Here is a 25,716-nt window from a genome sequence, read left to right on the forward strand (position 1 = left end):
GCTGCTGCCAGCCCTTTCTTTCTACATTGAGTTTGCCTTTCATAATGGCCATTTCATTTCATTATGACTGTCATTTATATTTATTTTAGACAGAAAAGGGTTAAGAAGCGTGTGCTCATTTGTAAATAATAGTAATAATCCACAGTTAAAAGATGGTACTGTGGTGGCAGTTTCTGTTAAAACAAGACACAAACCAACGTAACAACTTGTCTTTCAGTGAATTTAATAAAAAGGCATACATTAATAACTAAAACATCTGCAGATGGACTGCAGATGGACTCACGAGCACAGCCACCTGTTGTGGACTGTGGCAAGTGAGCCCCGAATACAAAGAGTAGTCAGTATTTATACATTTAAAGCATAACATGAAGATAAGTGCAAAGAAGAAAAGAAGAGAAGGATAGAAAGTGTATCAATGCGTCAGCACACAGCAGACAACAGAGCATCACAAGACATAACAAGTATTTCAGCAATCTGTTGTTTGCAGTTACAGAGAACTAAAATGTCAGGTCACTGTCCTATGGTGACGAAGTTGAACATGTGAGGCCCTGAGATTATCTAAAGGTACAGTGTTAAACTGCAGATATGAAAATTGCCATTACAGTACTTTATTCATTCATGGAGCTGTGCAAGTCACTGCATCTCCTACAACACTGTCCTGTAAATATTTCAGAATAAAAGCCTTGTGTTAAAGAATTAAGGAATTCTGTCCACAGAAAAAAATGTTTGAAGGCTTTTATTTTTAAATGAAAGCGAAGTGTTTCATCTGATCTGATCATCGGATGTCTTGTTTTATCTAACCAACAGTCCAAAATCCAAGAATGTTCTGTTTACAATCCTATAATACAGAGAAAACAGTGTTTAATCAAACATAGTTGCCGATTCATTTTCTGTTGAAACTGTTGAATGTATTGATTAATCGACTACTTGTTGTAGCGCTGAAGGAAATGCTATGTTAAATCTCTTCAAAGTCAGCAGGCTACTGGAGGCAGAGAGTGAAAACCAATCCAAAGACAATCCTGCCCAGCATCTTAACATGGGTTTGGTTTGGTGGAAGGCGTCTGTTGGCAAACCCAGAGGAATGGCATCCCTCCCAAAACAGAAGTTTTTGTTTTTCAGCCCTAATATTCAACTGAAAGGGTTACGCAAGTTTCTTAAAAATAATACGCTCTTCTGTCCTTTGCTCCTTTCCAGGAATTTGGTTCTTAGTCGTTTCTTTGTAGTTGGTGATTGATGTGCTGGCTGCTGTTCAGACTCTTAGAGAGAGAGAGAGAGAGAGAGAGAGAGAGAAAGAAAGGTGGGGAGGGATGTGTAGGCCTATTTGTACACTGGAAATTTGTTGCATAAGATCTTAGCTCATTAACACATTGTGATGGAAAGACACGCTTATATGTCAATGCCACTCCTGAGCTCTCTTTGTCCTTCGGACCTCTCTGTTAGCTTTGCTCTTGTTAGTGGTTCGGGCCTTTGCTTGCATTGCTTTTATTGATTTTGACAGTTGCATGAGATTATTTTTATGTAAATAAACTGATGGTACTGAATGTGCCTTACCGACATTGGAGAGTATGGAAATGTCCTATGTAAAGTTGTTGGCAGTCTCTGTTTACTATCGTTACATCAGATGTGAAAGTAAATGAAATGGGCCTGCATTTATGATCTCCTTACCCTTTTATAAGCTTCACACCTGGCGCTTTACACTTGATGTCTCTGTCAGTTTGGCTCACCATTCAACCAGATGTTGTGACATCCTCGGTCAGAAAGGGTGAAGCAAGTAAAATAGTTTGTGGAACAACTTCTCCTCCATATATTTACCATAGACTAATATTTCCAGAAGAAAAAAAAGATATCTGATGGCTGTGGTTGGTTGTTCCTCGTCTCACGGCATGCGGTGCGTTCCAAAAGTTGAACTATTTTTAGCCCTCGTAGCCCAAAAAGAAGGCGTTTGGGAACGCTTGCTAGCCGCGACGGCATCGCTCTCGCGTTTGAGGTCGCCTGCCGCGCATCAACATTGACAACAATAAATTTGAGCGTGTAAAAGATGCGCCATATATACGGCCCATTAATCATGTGTAACTTGGTTGCCTGGAAACATCTTTTGTCTGATCCAATTCAAAGCAAGTAAACATGGAGTTACTGTAGCATCACAAGCTGTAACATAAATTACAAAATAAAAATTTGAGGGGCCAAACAATGTATTAAACATAATTGCCAATCCTCTGTTAATGTAGACTGTTTTCTCAATATCTGCACACGTGGAAAACTGGTTTTCCGGGTTAATGATAATCATGTAGTTTAGAATGAGAGGGAAATATCGGATTGTGCTAACCTAACTGGCATTATTTGGTTATTTAGTAAAGATGTTTGGTAATTGTTTTGTAATTTGGAAGGAACATGAGCAGTCAGCTGATCATATAGGTTTTAAACAACCCCCTGGATTACGAGCGCACTCACTTTTGCTTTTACCTCAAAATAAAGTATTTTAGATAGTCTTGCTAATCTGTTAGTTTGTTAACAACCTGTCTGACTGCTTATGTTTGTTGCCTTATTGTCTTGGACTTTCTTAGAGCGATGCCGCCGTGGTCCTACGTAGATCTTACAAATTACTCTGGTGAGTACAATGTTAGAATCAACTTGTAATAAACAGAAATTTTCCTTTAGAACTATCTCCGCATATGTGCTTATATTATGCATGTTGCTACAAATGGGGTTGTATTTATGTATGTGTGAGGGTGTGTCTGTAGACAGCCGTGTTGTCTCAAATAAGACATAGAAATGTGCCAGCATTAGGTCACATTTCACCGTCCCTCTGCCCTCAAACTCTTAAGTGTCAGTCAGGTGCCCAAAGAGGGTTAAAGAGGGTTGGAGGTTTCCATACAGAGTGGCAGACATCTGAAGGGTTTCAGAATAGCTGGCTCAAGCATCCAATCTACTTGGGTCTCTCAAGAAGGAGTATATTTCCAAAAAGTGACCATCGCATGCAATGTCTTATAAAAGACAGACATAAGCTTCTGTTGTGGTAGTGATGAGTTTGTGGTTTAATTGAAAGTAATCCCGGTGTTGAAACGTGGCCAGAAACGACAAGCTTGGCCCGCTTTACTGCACACGTCTCCTGTGTCATAAAGAAGCTGCAGTGCCACGTATTTACCCTACTCAAAGCTCTCTATACTCGCTGGCACAGACTCACCGTGGCTCCCAGCCAGGGGAGATCCAGAACTGAGTTTTGGGAAAACACCCACTTGCTTGTGTGGAGAAGTGTGTATGTGTGTGCGTGTGTGTGTGTGTGTATTTATGCTTGTATATGTAGAGGGTTCGTTGAGTCATTATATATTATCAGTTATTCCACTTCACATTTCTGCTTGTTGATTTGGTTCTTTATCAGTTCAAGTGAAACGTAATACTCATCAATAAGATTAACATAATTCTTTAATATGTTGATGGAATTCTCTTGAAATGTCAGGTCTGTTGCGGTTTCCAGCTTGTACACAAACCTTCCAGCAGTCGCTCTGTGTCCTCTCTGTGAGATTGGTTGACTCAATTCGAGGCCAACGAGAAACGCAAATGTCACCTCAGGTCATGACTTTTATAAAAAAAAACAGATCAGAGATCAGGCGTTGATTAAATTCAACTTCCTGTCTTCGTTTATACCAGCTTTGCAAGATGACAAATTAAGCTTCATGACCATCACATGAAACTAAAAAATATCTAAAGTAGATTTATCCTAGAACAATTAAAATATTAATACTGTAGATTTATCAGGATCTTAATAGTGTCTTTGTGATTTTGGGTAGTTGAGCTAATTTGTTTTTTGTTTTTTTAAGCATGTTGTTAGTTTATTGCAAATGCTTTATCACGTTTGATGTAACAGCTACCTTGCAAAAACAAATAGTTTTGACTATATAAAGTGTTTTTTGGCACGGTTACCTTTTCCTCACTTCTGTAAGAGTAAATCAAGTTTATCAGTCAGTCAGCAGCCAGTCAGTCTTATCCCGTCATGATGTCATTCAACCTCTGGAAAACAATCCTTTCACATCTGGTGTCAGGAGCAAACAGTCTGAGTCTTCAAGGGGCTCACTCCTGGAGAGGGGCTGGACTGAGCAGGACCACAAATTGCCAAATTTTGCTTAAAAATATCCATGAAATATGTTTATTATGTACAGGTCATTAAAGTTTGTGCTTGTTTGTTTTGCTAGTTAGTTAATGTTGACCGTGTGTTTCTAAGAAATCTGCAGTCACTTACAAAAGAAACCACTTGGTTTCTATCCCATATGTGTGGTGCAACTCTGTTATTGATTATTTTCTCAATTGATTATTTACTTGGTCTACAAAATGTCAAAAAGGTGACAAATGCTCATAACAATTTCTGAAAGCCCAGAGTGACACCTTAAAATCACTTGTTTTGTCCAACCAACAGTCCGAAAACCCAAAAAATATCAAATTCGCAATAGAGAAAGAAATAGCAAATCTTTGTATTTGAGGAGCTGGAACCAGAAAAAGTTTAACATGTTTTGACTTTAAAAGTTAACCTTATAAAAGCAGTTGCTGATTAATAACTTTTCCATTGACTGATGTGTCAACTCTAAATACTGTATATATCAGGCATATTCAATTGACGGCCTGTGGGCCGAATCCGGCTCTTTAACAACCCCAAAACGGCCCTGTGATCATTTATTAATATGAAGAAAAAAAATAATAATAATAATGATTTCTTCCAATAAGAGAGTTTATTCCCGATCATCAATGTTACTACTCACGCTATTGAGACTGTTAAAGGCAATATCATTGTGTTTTTATTTGAATAACCTGCTAACATCACACCAAGTTTATGGGGGTTACATTGTTTGATTATTAGAAGATCATCATTTTATTAGTAGGCTAATTAGCCCATTCCTTAGTTATGTCTTGTTAAGCACAGAAATACTTATTTTGCTAAAAAAGTTTTAACACAGGCTGTTTAAGCAGAGGGAATTTAGGAGAGTCAAATGTGTTTTCACATTTTAATTCCTAGCCTTGCAGATCAGATAGTAGATGTAAATGGCTGGCACTTCACTATTTTTCTAAAAAAGTAATTGAATAGACTTGGTTTATGTGTTTGAGTGTATTCATTTGTAGGCAACACACTGAAAAGCGTTCACACTATAGTGCCACCAACACACACGTCACTTCACACAAAATCAGTGTCACTTCCCTCTTTCAGTAAAAGAGAATAGCTCTTCATAGAAAGGGGTCTAATTGGTTTTCTTCTTCCGTTTTTACTTATATAAACTATAAACACATATACACTTCCTGCTAATAGGAGCTCTTTCCCCTTGAATGAGTTAAAGTTTCGAAGGTCTGCACCAAAGTAATATTTCAGTCTCTGTTAGCAAATATGCAACAAATTTCCAAAGACTAGTCAATCTGTCACTCGCATTTGTGACGAGTGAAGGGCTAGCAAATGAGTACCATGTGGTGTTGTGTTATTTCAGCCCGACATGACTCCATTCCAGTTGTTGTTTTGTTATTTTGTTTTACTGGAGTCCAATTCCATGTCGGGTTTTAGCTGCGGCCTGCCGCAGAGAGAGAGTGCAGGTTCAGAAAGCTGGAAGCATGCACTCTGCAAGTATTTGAATTATGCCATTGACGTCAGCACAGTCATAAAGTAGACGGCTGCCCTTCCCCTGAAGTATTCCCTTGCCAGCAGGCCTGTTCAGCTCAGCGCAGATGGATTCAAACGCTCTCTGCTTCACAGACCGGCTCTTTTGTTTGGGTATTTGGGAAGCATTTGGACCCCCCCACCCCCCTCCCCTTCCCCGCCAAAAAAACACCACTACTACCGCGCCCTCTTTGTGGGACAGGACAGAAAGCCGCCTTTTCAAAATGAATTCAACAATAAAATACCCCCACTTCAATTTAAATCCTTCTGATTATTATCAACAAAGAAACAAAACATGCAATCCATGGTTTGGGTATCATTACTCTGTGGTAACGTGGCTGATTTTTTGGCAGAGAGAGGATCCAGATATCTCTTTTTTTTTAAAATCGCTGTTGAGCCGTGAATGCCACATGCCTGTTTAGATGTTACTTGGGGGGAACTTGTATTTAATCTTGATGCAATCAGGAAGTTTCATGTTGCCAATATGGACTAACACAATCAATCTTGTTTTGCCTGCTCACCAGTGCCAATAATCTTTATTGGCTCAATTTGATTTTGTTATGTGGTCCGGGATACACACACACACACACACACACACACACACACACACACACATGTACGCAGATGTACACTGACACACCATGCTTACCCATCATGAGGAGGCATGCTGTTCGAGGTCGTTTGAGGTTTGTCTCAGCTGGTCTTCATATGTTACTGGAGACACTGATCCTTCGTTGCACGCAAACCCCTTCGTCATAGAACCCCTCTGGTGCCTTCATCGAGCCCGCTCCATCCCGACCTGGACCAGTCTGGCTTGGCTCCGTTTCAAGGCCTCCACACTAAATACGGTCAAGATAATGTTAATAAGATAATCGTGTTTTTCTTGGCAACAGTTCAACAACAGCTGGAAAAGTGTTGGGACCCAAATGAGTTCTTGCTTGGCCTCGATAAACTGTTATTCAAGTATCAAAGCCAAGAAACCGAAGAAGCGTGACACGTAAACTGAGCTTGTCTAGTTACATTGACCTCAGCACTCTGAGGTTGTTTACTTCCTCATTATTAGAAATCAAAACCTGTAAAAGGGATCTTAGTCCTGGTTTAGAAACCTCACAGAAGCTGCTGCACCTTCCATATTTTCAAGATGTAAAATAACTAAGCTGATGTCACCTGCAACTAAAAGTTTGGCAGCCTTAATACCTGATTTGTCTCATTTATAGCAACGTGGACCATTCAAATGTAACAAAGGCCTGCTTTATACTTCATCCATAAGAGACTCCTTGTTTACGTCTCCTTGGGAAAAACATTAAAACTGTCCTGTGTGTCTGTCTCTCCTGGACCCCCCTGCTCTTTGACCTGTCTTGTGACATGTATGACATGAGAGGATCCCACTGTGTGTCATAGGAACAAATCCATCCATTATCTGTAACCGCTTATCCTATTCAGGGTTGCTGGGGGGCTGGAGCCGATCCCAGCTGACATTGGGCGAAGGCGGGCTACACCCTGGACAGGTCGCCAGACTATCACTGGGTTGACACATAGAAACAGACAACCATTCACAGACACTCACATTCACACCTACGTACGGGCAATTTAGAGTCAACAATTCACCTAACCTGCATGTCTTTGAACTGTGGGATTGAACCTGCGACCCTCTTGCTGTGAGGCGGCAGTGCTAACCACTGCACCTGTGCTAACTATGAGGTAACATGTTCCATCTAACAATCCAGTACTCAGAAATCCTAAAATTAAGTAATTCATACATTGTAAGTTCAGCTTAGTTTCTTTGGTAAGATGAGACCTCATCTTCTCAATGTCAAGTCACCATATTACTACAGATTCATATCCCATTTATTCACCCTAAATATCCCTCACCACTCTCTCCTTATGGCGGCACTGTTTTTTTACTCTAATTTTGTGGATCTCGCTATCTAAAGGAATAGTTTGACATAAGGGGGAATAAGCGCATTGACTTTCTTGCCGAAATTAAGATGAGAAGGTCAATATGATTAGATTCTCATCTAATCTTCGGCAAGAAAGCGAATAAATCTTTCCCCAAATGTCACTACTCCTTTAAGGGATCAGTTCACCCAAATGATAAAACAAAAACATATTACACCTTTTTTACACCTTTTCTCACGTACCTCTAGTGGTACCTAGCCATGAAGATACCTTTGGTTTACTGATTTTCACCTCGGAGATTTCTGCTACTACTTCATTACAACGGAAGAGAGTGGAATTGACCCTTCGCTAAGTCCCACCCCTCGAACGCAGACTGGCCAATCATAGCATAGCATCGGCCAGCTCTGACCAGGGTCTGACAACTATACGGTGCTGCTCCATAGACTATCATGCAATCGTTACAGATTTTCTTCCTTTTCAGGCTGGTTTTGAGGATTTGAGGATGTCGGGGCGTAGTGAAGGTCAGTTTTGTTTGTGGGGCTCAAAACATTAAAGTCCTGCATTTAAATACTTTAATGGCTACATCTCTCTAGATAATCCCCAGACTTAACCATGAAGTCACCATTATATTGGTGTCAAGTAGTTCCAGTGTTTGTGGAATATCCAGAGAAACAGAAACACAGTTTCTAGGAAGAGATGTCTTCAATTTTGCTGACAGAAATCTCAGAAATGGATATCTAAAAATCTGGGAAAATAAAAATAAAAACTGATTAATAATAATAAATAAATAATAATTAAATACCACTATGTAAGTGAGAAAATATGCTGTTTTTTGTTTGTAATTTAGTTGAATTGACCCTTTACCATAGGCCATTCTGTTTAGGGAGCTTGTCAGAAAATCAATGAAATACAGAGAAATTACTACATTATTCATAAAAATTGAGTTTGACTCAATTTGTGATCAAACTTTTTCCTCTGACTTCGAAGCTGAGTCGGATCCAGCCGCAGCAGCTGCATGTCGGCCTGTTCAGATTATGCAAAAGTTTTCCTGATGATTTTAGAAATCTGTCCTCACCCCTGACATCAGATCCACCCCCGCACAAACAGTACACCTCTGTAATCGTAACTCTAGACGGCACTTTGAAATCTAAAGAAAAAAAAGCATCAACAACAGCGACAGAAGTTTGGCTAACTGGGTTCATGGCTCCTCTGATCCATGCTAATCAACCCGAGGGGCAAATGCCAGTCAGCGTGACAATGAGGCCCATTCAGCCCAGTCAGTACTGTTACTCCCAATGTGGGAGTTCAACTCAGGTAACACAGACAAAGCCTGGTCTGTTGCTGCGTGTTTGTGTGTATGTGTGTACACATGTTTGAGTGTATAGAAGCTGAGAGTTAGAGAGAGAGACACTGTGGTGAGAAGGAGGGAAGGGGGGTAAAAGAATATGTGAGAGTTTATGAAAGCAGGAGTCAAAACAGATGGAGAGAGTGCAGCTCAAGGACAGGACGGTGTTAACACTCACAGGTCCACAGAGTTACTGACGGGCAAACAGCCTCATTGACATCTGCCTGTTTTATCAGAGAGAGTGAGAGAGACGTAGAAACAAAACATATAAGATTTTGACATCAGAACATGTCGCCCAGTCAGATAGCAGTGAATACTGTACATGAGACCGAGGCAGACGCCTCGTGCCTCGGTGAACGTTCAGACCCTGTGATGTCAGACTGTCTCCGAGCTCAGATCAGTCTGCTCATTAAGCTCCTCACATTCACCTCCCACATGCATAAATCACTTTGTATGTCTCTGTGTTCATGTGTGAATCATGTGTATGTGTGCAAGAAGTATCCATGGTCTAATGTGCAAGGCATGACTTTGCGGGAAAAATGTTTTTTCTCCAGTTAAGCCATTTAATACAAGATAGATCACAGTTAAAACTTGACATAATAGGCCTTTATCTTACTGAAGCCGTTTGGGCTGGATTAATATCTAGTACTAAAATATTTGCCCTTCAGTATCTAAATGCATCATTAACGATGCCATTTTAGCCTTTGCTAAGAATTGTTCCACAGAAGTCCAATTCTTCACTATCATACTCATTCACTGAAAATGTGAAGGCCTTTTGTGCTCAATTAATTAGTCAATGGGCACAAAATTAACCAGCAACTATTTTGATAATAAATGAATCGTTTACGTCATGTTTTTCGAGCATAAATGGCAATTCATTAGTTCTACTTTTTCAATTGTTATAATTATGTGCTTTTCTGTGTTTTTATGTCATTGTTAATTTTGTTTCTTTGTTTTTTGGACTGTTGGTGGGATAAAACTAAACATGTCAAGTAGAGCTGCAACGATTAATCAATTAGTTGTCAACTATTAAATTAATTGGCAACTATTTTGATAATCGTTTAATCGGTTTGAGTCATTTTTTTTATTTTTAAAGTCAAAATTCTCTGATTCCAGCTTCTTAAATTAATGAAAAATCACCCAAAGAAGAATAAGGCCTGTTCAATGGGGCTTAAGATTCACATCCAAAATTGTGTGGGCTTACATCTTCATGAACTCCTGTACTATCTGAAATAAAATTCTCACAACCTGAGAACTTAAATTTTCTCCCTCCACCTGGACTTTGACAGTTTGATCAACACAGCAGAGACTTTTTACTGTTATTCCAAGGATCCTGCAAGGGATCTGATATCACTGTGTCCACCCTTTGGGAGTTGTTGCATGCTACTTGGATTTATGGCTTTCCGTGTTGCATTCCCACTGAGTTCTATAGTAAATCAGACAGGAATGTGTACGTGTACACTATGTTATGGAAAGGCCAGGGAACACTGCGTCCAAGGAGAGCAAGATCCGTAAGGAGGTCTGACAGACACAAAAGCAACACACATGTATGGTTATTACACGTGTCCCAGTCAAAGCACTTTTTGTTCCAGGTTTTGCAGTCAGAACTGATTTTATTACAGCTTAAATGCAAGCAGAAGAGCTACAAGTCAGACTATACGTCACATGAATGTGCCCCCTGTTGCTATACCAGAAACAACAAGTTTACAACACCAAGATCACAAGCCCACCTGCAAACCTTCCTGCTGTGTGCCCATAAAAATGCATCACAATTTCAATTCATCTCCATTTTCAGATTTTCTTTTTCAACATATTCAACCTTAATTTAAAGGAATAGTTCAACATTTAGGGAAATACATTTATTCGCTGTCTTTTTGAGATCGATACCACTCTTAGTTCCTCTAAAGCTGTGGTTCCCAAGCTGGGGTCTGGGCCCCCCTTACCTTACAGGAAGTACACCAGGATTTGTGTGCTCTGAGGTTTTCAAAATTAGATTTGCTCATGTATAACTAAAATCATAACTGGATAATTTATACAAAAGTCTGTATATAAAACTATTTAAAATATATATATTTTGCTACTAGTAGCAAAATCTAACAAAATGCTCTGCTTTGATCCATATGTGTTGGTGTTTAGCCTTTCAAAAATAATATTTTCACTGCGTTCAAAAGGGCCCTCCCTTTGTGTACTTGACACACACAAAGGGAGGCCCGCACTTGTATGAACAGGACAGTTTAGAAGCAATCTAACATCACAAATTACATTTATTTAACCACAATAACAAGAATCTATTTCAGCTATTGTAGTAAATTAAATAAGTCACTACAAGAAAAGATCATATGTATCTGCATTCGCTTGGCAAACTCGTCAAGATGTCATCACTTTATTTATGTTGACGAAACTGATGAGTTCTATTCAGATTGAGGATTTGTAATTTTCTTTTTTAGAGTGATGACATCGGAGCGGGCTGAGTTTTTATTAGTTGCAAGTAGGGGAGCCTTCAAGAAAAATAGGTTGGGAACCACTGCCCTAAAACACACTAAACTACATGTTGTTTAATCTGTACTCAAACAGAAATGTTAAATTGTTGTTTTTACATTTCATTTTGTGTATGGATTAAACAACTTTCGGCAAGAAAGCAAATAAGTTTAAATGTCTAAAAATATTTTTAATCAGATAACCTCCATTTGAGGATGGTGACCTCAAAGGGAGACCAGGCCAAGGCGACCTCATAAAAAATTGTAGACAAAACAATACAAAGTTTGTCAAATAGACAAAACAAAAGTAAAACACACAGCAATACTGAAAAGGTTGAGAGGAGCTTTGAACAGATATGAATTAAAATCTTAAATTTGGCTATTCATTAGCTTCCTTCATTTAATTTCTTTCTGCATACTATTCCAAGAGGTTGCAGCAGAAAACATAAAAGCTGTCTTTGCATTAGGGCCAGACAGCAAATATACAAACATGCAGCTGCGACTCAACAGAGACAAGTAAGACAACTTGAAGCAGCTCTGCTTTAGCCTCATCGCCACGTTACAACACATCAGAATTCTTAATCTGTGAGTCAGCGTCCAAAATGTGTCACAGTGCTGCTTCAGGAGGGTAATTTACCAATACTGCAACCCACAGCGACACATTAACCCATCATGGCTCCAATGAAGCTTCAAATTTATTAAGTGGTGAAGCATGTACAAAATCCTCTATTGCAACACAAAGTCCAGTCATTATTTCTCTGCCTTCTGTTTGTGATTCAAAACCACAGGGCAACAAAATCCTGATACCATCTACTGAGTCTTTATTTCTTATCCGCCTCCCTGTAAATCAGATAAATGAGCTCTAATGAAACACAGTCATGATGTCATTACGTCACTTCTTCTCAGAACCCCGGCTGTTTCAATCAACATGCGTTTCAAGGTCACATAACATGCTCCTAAAACCACAAACTCCGCCACCACCCTCTTTTCACAATATTTGTCAGTGATCGATTTTGCAATGCTGTGCATGTGAAGTCATAACACGCCTCGTAAAAAGTGGAAGAACAGCCCGGTGCTTCACCATACCATCTCTGATCTTTGATAGGAAGTATTGTGTAACCACCCAGAGCGTTTCAGATCAACCTGTTCTCTGTTTCTTGTAAAGTAATAGATGTCATAAAAGAATAGCTCCCCCTCTGACTCTCTCATTCAGGAACCTGGCACTGCTTCAGATCAACCTACGTCAGAAGTTTGGTTTCTCTTTATGCGTTTGTGGTCTGTTTTACACCGGTTCACAGGAAACGTGGCATTTCTACATGTATACATCATGGATGCTTACTCAATAAATTAAAAGCAGAAATTAGTATGAAAGGATAAAAGATTGATTGTACCCTGATGACCTCTTATCGTGTGTGTTTATGAGTGTGTGCTTGCGCCTGTAGGTAATCAACACTGATGATTTAACCTCAACCACAATGCCATATAGATTTTGGCTGCTGATAATGCACTGCAGCCCTCCTACTCTGCTGCAGCGAGCATCACATCACAGGCAGGAAACTGACTCTATCCCCACGAGAGGATGACAGATGCAGCTGTCTCACACACACACAAACAAACACACACATACACTGCTTTAAGTCCTCTGGACTGACGTCCTCTGGGCACACTTGTCCTTAAATAGTCTGATAGCGCCATATGCCATGTGCTGTATATGTACTAGGTTATGTGTGTGCATGTGCGTGTGTGTGTGTGTGTGTGATGTGCACCTGTTGCAAAGAAGAAGTTGTCTCCCATAAAGTCCTGCGTCAATAAATCAACAGAGCAACAAACATTTAGAAACGCCATTACCACAGCGGCCTGGATTTGAGTCTGGATTGGTGCATGTCATCCCCATTGGTTTAATCTGAGAGACAATCAAAGAAAAATAATTAATGAATTGTCGATGGACACAATAACAGGAACTCATGTACAATACTGCTAGAACAGCTCATTCAATTCATTGTTAAGGCCTTTAGCCAATGGGGGCGTGACGAATAAACGACACGAAAATGCATAATACTTGCCTGCGAATATTATATGCCTAGGGTTTTTATTGTGAAAGGTTACAACGGAAGGAGTGGATCTGGTCTGCGCTGCCTTTGGCCCTGTTCAGACCTGTTATTAACATGCGTCCTCAGTGATCTGATCACATGTGGACAGCTCTAAATAGAGGTGTGAACACACACAAGACGCATTGAGATCGGATCTTTCAGACCACATTCAGAGGTGGTCTGGGCCACATTCATTTAGCAATGTGTACGCAAATGTGTCCTGGGCCACATTGAAGGACCGCCTACTCTACTGATGTCCAGCTGGAATCTGCGGGATCACTTTAGGTACATTTTGAACAGATAAAAAAATGTGTGATTAATTTGTGATTAATCACGATTAACTATGGACAAATATTTTAATCAATTGATAGCCCTAGTTATAACTGAAGGTTTTCAGGTAAAAACTTTGCTTAAGTATTGACAATGTGCTTGTTTTTCTCTCTGTTTTATCTTTTGTTGTTAATAGTGGTACTTTTAACTTTGTGTAGGAAATACTGCATCTAGAGAAAGAGCCTCTGCGGCCTGTTGTCACCGCCTCCCTCAGCTGGAAAGTACATGTTTGATGTTTTATGTCTGAGGGCAGTAATGACACATTTCAGTTGATGTACAGTACTCTGGTGTGTCTGACTGGATAGTACATGTATATCTGTGTTTTCCTGTCTGCCCCTGTGGGACAGACACTGTAGGTCTGAGCGTTGATCAGAAAGGTCCTTGTGTCAGGGTGGAGGCGGTGGAAATCCCCTCATACATTGTGGTGCTAGTGTGTATGTGTGTTGGCTTCTGAATGCTGTTTCCCTCAGTCCATCTGAGGCCATGACAGTACACAGAGCAGACTGCTGTAACTAAAGTAATTTATGGTATGCAGCCGCTAACATGCATGCTACTTCTGTTAAAACAAGTGAGAATATAAAAGTGTATTTGTTGGTAATAATCGGGGAGTTTTTAACTGTAATTAAATCTAGATCCCATTTTTCTTTTCTCTGTAAGTTTTGCTGTAAGTTTTTTGAAACTATATGGATTAGTTAGGCTAGATATCAAACACAAAAACATTTTTTTTAAATCAAGGCCGAAATCCATCATTGTGGTTTCCAGTACCACTCTATAATTTTTCTTGGAAAGTTGAACATTTGAGCCTAATCCTTTTAAAAAATATCGCCCTTTGCAGGCATTTCTATTGTTTCAATAATCTTGTCTACATAGTATTATGATCAAATTGTCAGGGGATTGTACCATCATTCAATTACCATTCGGGTTAACTCAGGAACAGTGGAGCCAATGTCTTGCAATGATTTCGGTTGACTCGTCTGTCTTTTAGCTGCAGGATAAACACCGGGACTGGGTTGTGTTTACTTTATGGTCATTACATCCTATTTTCCTCTGAAGTGAAGTATTTAAAGAATTGACATCAGATTTGATCACAATAGTATTGAGAACTAACTGAGAGGCCATGCTTTGAACATTGATCTTTGTTTTTTATTTGACTGGTGGTAAACTGCACTGGGGTAAAGACTGACTGGTATTGTTTCTGCTTACCAGCAGGGCTGGGATCAGAGTAAGACTGTTATACAAGCGCCATAGTTAAGTGGATCTGGCACCTACCTAGAGAATGAGTTTAATATGTGGGAACCCACAAGAAGTTGGCCTTGTGACCAGCTTTAGGTCCTGACTCACTAAACCAGATTTTACAGCACTGTATCAATTTTTGTGGGTTTTGAAATCAAAGTCGTGAACGTGGTTTAGAGCTCAAGTAATAAATCTAGCGATTCAGTTTTACCCCTGACGCAGCCTCACTACCACACACACAAAGACATGTCATGCCAAACCAAACTTTTGTTGATCACATCAGCACCCTCTAGCTCTGAACTTTAACCCAATCTAGTTTAGTACAAATATTACAACTTAAAGTCTTGTTTTTCTGTCAATTTTGTATGCCGTAATGGTTCTTAATACTACGGTGCCCATCAGGATTAGTGACGGTTGCTATGGCGAAGAGCCAGCCAGATGTGTAAATCAGACCTGTAGCTAATTTCAAATGCTTGAAGGTATTGTGTGTCTCCTTGAGGTCTAACAAAATGTGTTGAATGCTTTCCCTTCCTCATCAAATGTACATTTAAAACGCAGATCTTTCTCAAAAGTTTTAATCCTGCATTGTTAGATCCATGTTACTAGCTTGAAGTCATCTTCTTCTTCTTCTTCTTCCCTGCCTTTGCTGGTGCATTGCTGCATTTCTTGGCGCATTACCAAGTAGATCTGTGGAATAGTGTGAAACCATTGGCAGGACTGTGTATCACATTACCCGCATGCACGTGCATCAGATAAAACAAACTAGTTCAGGAGGACAAAAACTGATGCAAGAAGGGATCAAAACATTATGATCACTGATTTCATCCAACATTGACCCAGAATCTAAACGTTAACTAATTTAGCTGAATGTGCAGTATTATTATCCAGCTTTCACAAAGCGTAATCTTTAGTTTCAGCCATTTGTAAGCAGTGTGGAATTTTAAGCTTTGTGATTGGACGTTTCTTACCAAAATGTTCCTCTGGAGTTATCGAATAGAATAGAAATGACTTTATTGTCTACTTTTTGCTATTAAATAAGGTATATTAAAACACATCACATCCAGATTGGACACATTAAAACACATTTATATAAAAACACAACAGAAGCTACATTAAAAGGAGCACCAGGTTCTCGATGGTGCTTGAATAAATAGATATAAAATGCTGTGTGCTGAGGTAGGAAGCTGGCTTCAAAAAGTAGCTGTCCTTACTGATTAATGTTTTTTATAGATGGTTTTCTTTGAACAGGGAACTCTGTACCTTTGCCCTGAGGGTATAGTCAAATTCTCTGCTTAAGTTCTTTTTATCAAAGAACTAGATACTTTTAACACAATTGCTCATCTGTTGCATTGATGATTCAACTGTGAGACTGTCATGTTCATCTAAGCCTTGGATGTGTGGCGACTGCCATTCACCAGAAAACGATCCCACTTTACTCTATAATAACGCTTGCACGTTCGATCCTCATAAGTACAGAATGACAAAAACAACCTCAACATTCACACAGAAATTTCAGATCATTAAAAGTGTTGTTAGAATTACTCTTGACCATTACTGCATACAAATATATAAGTATTAGAGTGCATAAACAGTAGCTAAGACCATTTTCATGTTGCTTTCGGTCTGAGAAGAGTTTAAAAGTTCAAATGAGAAAACTGGTAGAGGGAAAAGGACCTTTCTATGCTCTTCAAAAACATAAACCACCTCAAAAGTGTTGAGGATACGGGGAAGAAACTTCTCAAATGAGTGTAAGCCGTTTTGACATCAGACGCTTCTGGAGTTAAACTAAACACACACTCTTTCTCTCGCTCCCCTCACCAGAGCGAGGGAAGGCTATGGGCAGAGCGCCAGGTGCCTCTCATGTTTGGGAGAGCAAACAGGCTCATGTCTTTGATGGCGAGGAGATCAGAGCAGGGGACACATTCTACGTGGCCACGCTAAGGTCGCCGCAGTGCACACCCCGCTGCCATGTTGTGCTCCGCAGCTAGGAGACCCAGAGTATACACAATGCAGGGGCAGCAGACAACTGTATATGTGTGTGTCAGTTCAGCCCCACCAGCCATCTCATCACTCTGATGTCCAACCTTGATGTACAGTCGTAGTTGTCTGAAAAACAGTTAAACCACAGGAACAGGGTTGAAATATTGACTCTAAATTCATGCAAGAATATTTCAGCAGTGCTTCAACACTGTTGTTTTTCTCTATATCTGGTCATAGGCACTCTGTAGTGTAAATAATCATTTACATTTTAAAAGAAAAGTCCCTCAATAAACTGTTAATCATGCTTACTCTAACATTATAGGTTTAGATTAGTGGGAAATAAAATCTTCCTGACAGATATTAGAGACTTTATAGATGTTTGATTCTGATAAAAGACTGGAGTAAACAGTCTTTATTTACGTTTTACCGTCTTTTATTTTTATCTTTTAGCTTTACTTGACCCAGATTTTCTTTTATCCTGGCTTAAATATGCTGGCTTCATCATGGCATGCCAAACATTTTTGTTACGCTCCTAATTTTATTTAGTATATTAGATTATGTTTAAATTTGATTTATATGTCTTACTTTTGTTGCACTACAATCACTTTATGTTGCACTTTTTGCAAGAAAAGTGCAAGACAAATTGTTATAGATTATTTAAAGTAATATTTAATAAATAGCTGAAATGATTAATCAATCTGCAACTATTTCAATAATCGATTAATTCATTATTGATTTAATAATCCAAGTCTTTTTTTATGGCAAAAATGCCAAACAGTCTGAAAATGTGCGGCTTTTCTTTGTCTTATATGATAGTAAAGTGAATGTTTTTGGGGGTTTTTGGACTAAACACGACTTGAAGACATCACCTATTTTTTCACTATTTCTGACATACTAACTAAACAATCAATCAATTACTTAAGGAACTAATTGCCGATGTCATCAATAATGAAAATAATCAGTACTTGCAATGATTAACATACGGTATGACTTAAAAAAAAACAGAGTTACTGACTGTTTTACAAAGAAAAGACATCACAAGGCTTAATCACACAAACACACTCTGGCTGTTGCTGAACATTGCGGAAATATTATTCAGTTCTGGTAAAATTGATACCTAAGCCAGTTCCTGTAATTTAGTCCTCGGGCTACATTTGTGGTTGGGCCTTTGACATACATACACACAGCACAACAGTAACCACACGTCTTCACAGCAGCTGTTATCATTTATGCACCAGACCAAAACAACAAATGTTCTTGACTCTGCGTGGACTCATTAAAACATCATGCGGAGCCCCACCAGAGACCGACAGGAGGCCCATTACCATGTTAGTGTCTCAACTCCTGTTAAACAAAACAGTCTGTGGAGTGCAGTTATCTATCTATAGTTAATAATCAGATGTGATTACACTGATTTATCAGTTGCTTGATTAAGTTTGAATGTATTTGTGTACGTATGAGTGTCAGAGCAAGCAGGAAATTAAATCATAGTTTGGTTTAGCATGAGAAACGCTTATGTGTGCGTTCATGTGTGTGTAGATGTACAGGTGTCTGTTTGCTTCCTGTGAGGTGGGGTAATGTGCGTCTGAGGGGGTATTTGGTTTCCTGCTAGGGGGGTTGACTTCATGTAAATGGGGCATGAGGGGTGAGGGGGGGGCACACGCATATGCGCAGAGAGAAAAGTTGAGCGAGGTCCTAGCTTTCCTCTACTCTACTCTACTGTGCTCTGCTGACAGCTGTGAGTACCACTAGCTCCCCATAGCTACACCTCCTCATGATGAAGGAGCGCTGCAGCCGGGCGCCACCTCTAGCCATTCCCCCTCCTCAGCAGCAGCAGCAGGCATCCCAAGCGGGACCTGTGAGTGGACGTTGCCTGGGAGTGGCCGGGCAGCGCTCGAGCTCCATGTGTGCCGTCTGTTCTGACCGTGTGTCTCTGTGTCCCGGCTGCTTGTTGACAGATGAGGCGTACCAGAAGCTGGCCATGGAGACGATGGAGGAGTTGGACTGGTGTCTGGACCAGCTGGAGACCATCCAGACCTACCGCTCTGTCAGCGACATGGCCTCTAACAAGGTAGGAGAGGCTTCATCATGTTTACACAGAAAAAAGCTTTGTTCTTTGAGGGAGCTCTCAAACCTGAGCAAGCAAGAGTCTCTGCAAGTAGCACTAATCCTTCAGCATAATAATAAACACATGAACGACAGAATCCAGAGATACTGTAGCTGTAATCATACGTGAACTTAGCATGACCTTGGCAACAGATTTAAAAGTCCTAACGTATACAGTAAGAAGATGTTGGTTTGGTAGAAGCTGCAGCAGCAACTCTGCACACTTGTATGAATATGACTGGATGTTACTCATCAGCTGATTTCTGTCTAAATCCGCTCCAAGCTCCATTCATTTCTGTTTTATTTCTTTTTTTTTTGTGCAGAAATTGTCCGACAAAAGGAAGTGTGTGTTTTTTGTGTGTCTTGGCCCGCTGTGGCTCTCTTTCCTTCTTCCCTGTCAAACAACTTTTCACTGTCCACTGGTTATTCTGTTGCTTCTACGTCATTGATTGTGAGTGATGTGCACCAAGGTTCAGTTCCTGCTTCTTTTTTTAAATGACCCCTTAACCATATTACTCACTGACGGAGCTGAAACTCAGCAATATTTGGCTTTCAGGTTTATTTCTTATCACTTGATTGACTCTGCTGTCTTTGTACTATAACTCCTTATCTCTACATGTATCTGAGAACAATTGAGTTGGATTCGTGTTTAAAGTTAGTCACTAAATCAGCCTATTTAAAATGACTTTAAACAAACAACGTTTCACTGTCCACTGGTTATACTGTTTCCTCTGTGTCATCGATTGTGCGTGAAATGCACCAAGGTCTAGTTCCTGGTTCTTTATAAAAGAAGTTGACAGAGCATGACAGAGATTGGTACCAAGCAGTATATTCGGCCATATCTTGTAGATGCATTGATTTATTGAGCTTTCTCTTGGCACTGACTCCTGAAGTTTATATCTAAGAATGAATGAGATGCACTCATGCATTAACCTTCAGTAAATTCATATATTTCTTGTATATGACATTGTAACTTTTACTCTAGTCTATACAGTATATCAGCCTTTTACCAGTGAATCAGTTTTATACAATAAAGTGAGCTGTGCTAGGTCATGGATGTGCCATGAAAACTGAATAATTGACTCAAAGATTGCATCCATTCATTCCGATGAAAGTTGCTCATCAAGTGCATTAGCTCTTCCAGGTTTGCTTATCTCAGCTTCCAGGCTGTGTGGCCCAGTAAACATGTACGTTATTGACTCATAATCGCCCGCTTGCTTGGCCCCTCTCGGCCCATAGGCTCTACATTGAGATGACGTCATGCACATCAAAAGAGCGTTTCCTGGCTCTGGGAAAGTTTTGCAATTAAATCTTCATGGTTTAAAAAAGTATAATACAACGAGTAATAATTCATCTTTTTTTCAGTTTGTTGTTTTTTTTGTCAGCAGTTTTGGTGAAAATTATTATTTGATATTGTTAATGCAATACTACGGTTGGCCACTGTGGAAAATTCATCCATGTGCTACAACAGGTGGCAACCTCCAGCTCTGAGAAGTGAAGCCAATGCAGAAGTACCTTAAACTTGCATTCTTTCTAATAGCCAGCAGGGGGCGACTCCTCTGGTTGCAAAAAGAAGTCTGATTGTATAGAAGTCTATGAGAAAATGAGTCTACTTCTCACTTGATTTATTACCTCAGTAAACATTGTAAACATGAGTTTATGGTCTCAATCGCTAGTTTCAAGTCTTCTTCAATACAGCATGATGTTCATTTAGTAAATTATGGTCCCATTTAGAGTCAAATAGACCATAAAACAGTGTGTTTCCATTTCATGAAAGTTAAATATAACCTTTTTGGTCTCCTATAAATATGTTATTCAGCGTTCGGTTGTACTTAGCTCCACCCTCTCGTGTCACTTCTGGTGACGGCCAAAATGCAGAACTCGAGGCTTCAAAACAGCAGTCCACAAACCAAAGTGTGAGGTCACAGTGACGTCCACTTCTTATCTACAGTCTATGGGTAACAACCATGGATGCATTATGAGAGCTTGAAATGGTATCGCCACTCAGCCTTGCTGCCAATTTATCTCATTGGCCACTCATGATACTGCAGCAACAAAATCCCCTGTGGCCCAAAACGCTAAATTTAAAGTGTGTGACATCATCCTAATTTAAAGTCTATGGGCCGAGGGGGCAAGCAACTTATTCGGCTTATGCGCTGGGCAAGCAATTTTCATTCAAGTGGCTGGACGCCATCATTGAGTCCGGTATACTGTTCGTTGTATAAAGACAGGATGCTCGGCCATCTTTGTCAACACATTCGCCATTTGTAATATCGCCTTAAACTGCTGTCGAGGGCGATAGACAGATTTCACCTTCCTTGTGGACTCAAAACTTTCAATACTAAACACTTTGTGTAATTTGCTTGTGGCAGTTAAATCCCGTGAAGCTGCTCTACTGTATAGGCTGAGTGGCAGCTGTGTGTAAGAGAGCCTGAAAACAGTTTGTCAAGCGAGCCAAGAGGATAAGCTTGTTATTTCTCATAAAATTGGACAACAGGATGCGAGGGATCCCGCAGTGGGTCAAACACAATAAACTAGAGAGGAAGAGAGAGAACATTTGTGTGAGTGTGTGTGTGAGGGATCCATGCAGACCCCCGGGCCGAGTGACTCTCTCTTCCTGTCTCCTTCCTGATCCCCCGCTCTCTCTCTCTAGACGACAATAGACATCCCATCATGTCCGTTTGGATGGTTAATGGTCGTGTTTATTTATCCCATTGCTGTCGTCATCTGGACACACATCCAGCACTGACAGTCAGCTGGACCGGTTTCAGTTCAGACACACGAGGACTGAATAAATACTATTAACCACTTAAACAAACAGACATTTAGACGTAGATATACAGACTACAGGAAGACAGAATCACACTGAATCACTGAGACTAGAGAGGAGAAACATTATGACAGTATATCCGTTACAGCAGAATGAATATGGGGTTTTCCTAAAAGAATTGAAAGTGAAAAATATTTTTTTACTATATTCATTAATGTGGTAAAGCTGCTGGTTCATATCAACCCAACATTTGTGGACTTGTTGGACTTTTGCAATCACAGAAAAATTGGCGGGATTGAGCCAGATGTTATCTGCAGGTGATGATTGATTTCAGAAGACTCCCCAACTTGAGAAATTCCAAACTATCCCAACTATGGAATAATGAAAGGACAGTTATCCTGCTTTTCCAGAAAATACTATTAGACTTACCCAACGAGCTGCCAAGATTAAAAATAACTTGATTGATATGTATTATTTTATCAGAAACACTCAAAAAGTGAACCTGTAAGAACGATGTATATTCAGGTTTGTTTCTTTAAAGATTCAGTCAGTAATGGGAGCTTTAGTGTAGAGAGATTAAAGGAACAGTGTGTAACATTTCGGTGGATCTCTCAGCAGAAATGGAATATAATGACCGGAAACTAAGAATCATGTTTTCGTCCATGTTGCTCCGCCATGTTTCTACACAGCACGGACAAACCAAACACTGACTCTTGAGAGGGCCTTTCACATTTTTATGTTACCTGAAAGCCACAGTGGTTCTCACGCTTGTGAAACTGCGGTAATGTGAGCCACAGAGTGCAAAAGCGTGGTACCGCCAGCCACCGTCTGACTTCTGTTGCTCCTAAAGTAGTGTTATTATGGTTTGGATGGCCTCTTGAGCGAGGCGAACGACGTTACCACGGTTTTGCACTCGGCGGCTCACGTTACCGCATTCTTGGAAAGGGAGGAGTAGTCGGAGGGGTACTGAGTTGGTTGCAATCTGCAACCACACCACTAGATGCCACTAAATCCGACACACTGTACCTTAAAGAGTGCTGGTCGTGACTGTTCTACAGTGGAGCATATCAGGCAGCACATTGTGCTTATTGTGTGTTATGACCCACTCTCATTGACGTGAGTTTGGTAGGTTATGTGTCCTGACACGTAACCATCTGATAAAGACTCCTCCTTCAGACATGTCTGTCTTGTATGCATGGACTGTGTGTGTTTGGGTGTGCATGTGGCTGTGTGCCCATATTAACAATAGGTTAATTCCTTTTGATATCTAGGCTATCATACTCCTCGCCTTGTTTTCACAGTAAACTAAAACATGATTACACAACTGCTTCCTCTTTGTCATGTGGGCCATTACACTCGACCTGGTTTTTATGAACGAGAGCATGCCGGTCAGCTAATGTGGCCCCTCGACTACCTGTTGTGTTTAGGATGGAAAAACTGTTATTCAAGCTGTGGCAGAGTATGAAACACGAGGACGAGGGAGGTGAAACCCGAGAGGCTGCTGCTGTACTTTCAAGGTGAAGAGCAGGCTGTGGCCGCTGAGGGTTACAGTACGTGACTGTCCTCCCTGTTATGTATGGCTGATGTAGACGGGTCAAGAAGAAATATTCTTCTGTGTCGAGGCTGGAGACTGTTATGTGAAACTAGGGCTGAAATGATAAGTGGAGTAATCCATTAGTCAATTGGCAGAAACATTTTGTTTACTGTTGTCAAGCAAAAATAAATATTCGCTGCTGCCAGTTCCTCAAATGTGAAGATTTTCGGCTTTTCTCTGTTTTATATCATTGGATAATGAACATCTTTTGGAGTTTTGGACTGTTTGATCACACCTTGGACCATGGAAGAAGACATTTTCACTATTTTCATTTTATAAACTAGACGATGAATTGATTAATATAAAAAGTAATATAGATTAAACGACGGATTTGACGCTTTTCTATCTTTAGGTTTTGGACTGTTGGTCGGACAAAACAAGACATTGACGCTTTGTTTCCACATAGCTCTGTGTACGTATGAGGGTCTACCAGAAATTCATTCATTCCTATATGAACCTCCAGGATCTCTGTGTTTGCGAAACTCCTCCTTCTGTTTGTTTGTTTTTTTAATTCGGTCCGGAATAAGCCTCAAGTAGCCTACTGTACGTTGAAAAATGTTAACTTTTGCAGCATATTTCGGACAGACAGTATGCACTGTGTGCCACAGGAAGTTAGCATTTTATAAAACTGGCTATACACCTTGCAGGCCAAACTCCTCACTTATTTGTCGCCACGCATTATTGGTCCTATTTTTGTCTCGATAATGCTCCATGCATATATTCCATTGGACCGGATGACGAAGAACAGACAAAATTAACTCCCATTTCTCCGGTGGTCTTTCTATGCATCCGTAAAGAGATGGATTTCCTTGCGTTATTATACGGAATAAAGGACACAAAACAAAGCTGTGTGGAAACGAGGCGTTAGGACTCCAACTAACGATTATTTTCATCAGCAATTAATCTGCAGGTTATTTTGTCGATTAAATTGTTTGATCCATAAAACATCAGAAAACTGTGAAAAAGTCCCTTCACAATATCCTAGAGAACGTCTGGCGTCATCGTCTTGTTATGTCCAACCAACAGTCCAAAACCCCCCAAAATATAACATTTACTGCAACGTAAGAAAAGCAGCATACGACAGATTATTTCATTTCAATTTTATACCTGAAACAGTTAATCGATCAGTCAAGAAAATAATCAGCAGATTAAATGGATGATCAAAATAATTGTTAGTTGGAGCCCTATTTGAAACCTGTTGATTTAGCACAGTTGCTGTTGGGCCTTCGCGCAACTCTACATGTTTTATGTGAACAGAACAGATTTGGCAAATATAAGACCATTGTGTGTCTGTTGATTCATCAGTGTGTTAATGTGTAATGCGGATTATGTAAACCTTTTTTCTGTAAACTAAAGGACTCTTGAAAGTTAGAAAAAAGAAACATCTACACCTGGCTACCTTTAGAAGTTCAAGGAAATCCACTGATTTGATCAAAACAGGAAGTGTTGTAGTCATCAGAGTGATCAGCACGATATTGACAGTGTAAACCTCAGAGCTGCAGAAGTAGTGTACAGCAAGCACAGAGGCGCAAGAGGCGGGACCTCCCCCGTGAGGGAGTGTGTATGAGGCAGAAGTCTCTCTCACACACACACACACTCTCAGTCATTGCTCCACATACACAGGGTGTGAGGTAAAGCCCAGTCAGACCTCGAAGCCCAAAGTGAGTCACTGGAGCTGTGGCGTTTCCCAGCGTCAGAGAACCAAGGCTTGGTCCTTTTACTCATGCTGTAGTCAGACTGAGACAGACACTTTAACGGACGACAGCCCCGCTCTGCTCTGCACTCCACACACAGCAACATGGGAGCCTGCTGCTTTGACAAGAAAGAGAGGAAAATAGGGAAGCTCAATGGTTGGAGAAAGGTGAGTTTTCATGGATTGTTTTGTAGTTAGATATACAGAGATTTACTTTTTAGGTATCTTGATGGACTGTAAGATTCTCTGTCTTTTTCTCTAACTTTTGTGGCTTATTTGGTGTGAAGTTCACATGCCGTGGTTATAGTCTTTTTAAACACAAAGTCTCAGTTGTATGTCCTTTGGTGTTGTTTAATCAGGTCATCTTCGGAAGACTTTAAACATATTTTACAGCTGCGGATGCTGGATGCAGTGCATGCTTTATGGTTTTCTTCCGTTTGAAAGCTTGTGATGGTTAGTTGTAGCTGCTGAAGTGTATGTTTTTAGAGGAGCTACGTGCTTTTTTATTTGTTCATTTTCTAATTATACACACTTTTCAGAGCTTCATGCAAGAAGCAGTGGTGCGTG

General features: G+C 40.1%; 1 protein-coding gene across 7 annotated transcripts in view; it reads left to right on the forward strand.

Moving 5' to 3' along the window:
- The window catches only part of pde4ba (phosphodiesterase 4B, cAMP-specific a), a 202,547-nt gene that overhangs the window by 160,386 nt on the left and 16,445 nt on the right, over positions 1-25,716 (forward strand). For 5 of the 7 annotated variants that reach the window (XM_037770885.1, XM_037770883.1, XM_037770884.1 and 2 more), the window contains one exon: positions 18,945-19,057. In XM_037770885.1, the coding sequence (XP_037626813.1) occupies positions 18,945-19,057 (113 nt within the window). Of the gene's footprint in view, positions 1-2,564; positions 2,609-18,944; positions 19,058-25,051; positions 25,318-25,716 lie in introns of those variants that run through there. The other 2 variants (XM_037770887.1, XM_037770888.1) reach the window with 2 other exon arrangements.

The sequence above is a fragment of the Sebastes umbrosus genome, chromosome 5 (genome assembly GCF_015220745.1).
Source record: "Sebastes umbrosus isolate fSebUmb1 chromosome 5, fSebUmb1.pri, whole genome shotgun sequence".
Lineage (NCBI taxonomy): Eukaryota > Metazoa > Chordata > Actinopteri > Perciformes > Sebastidae > Sebastes > Sebastes umbrosus.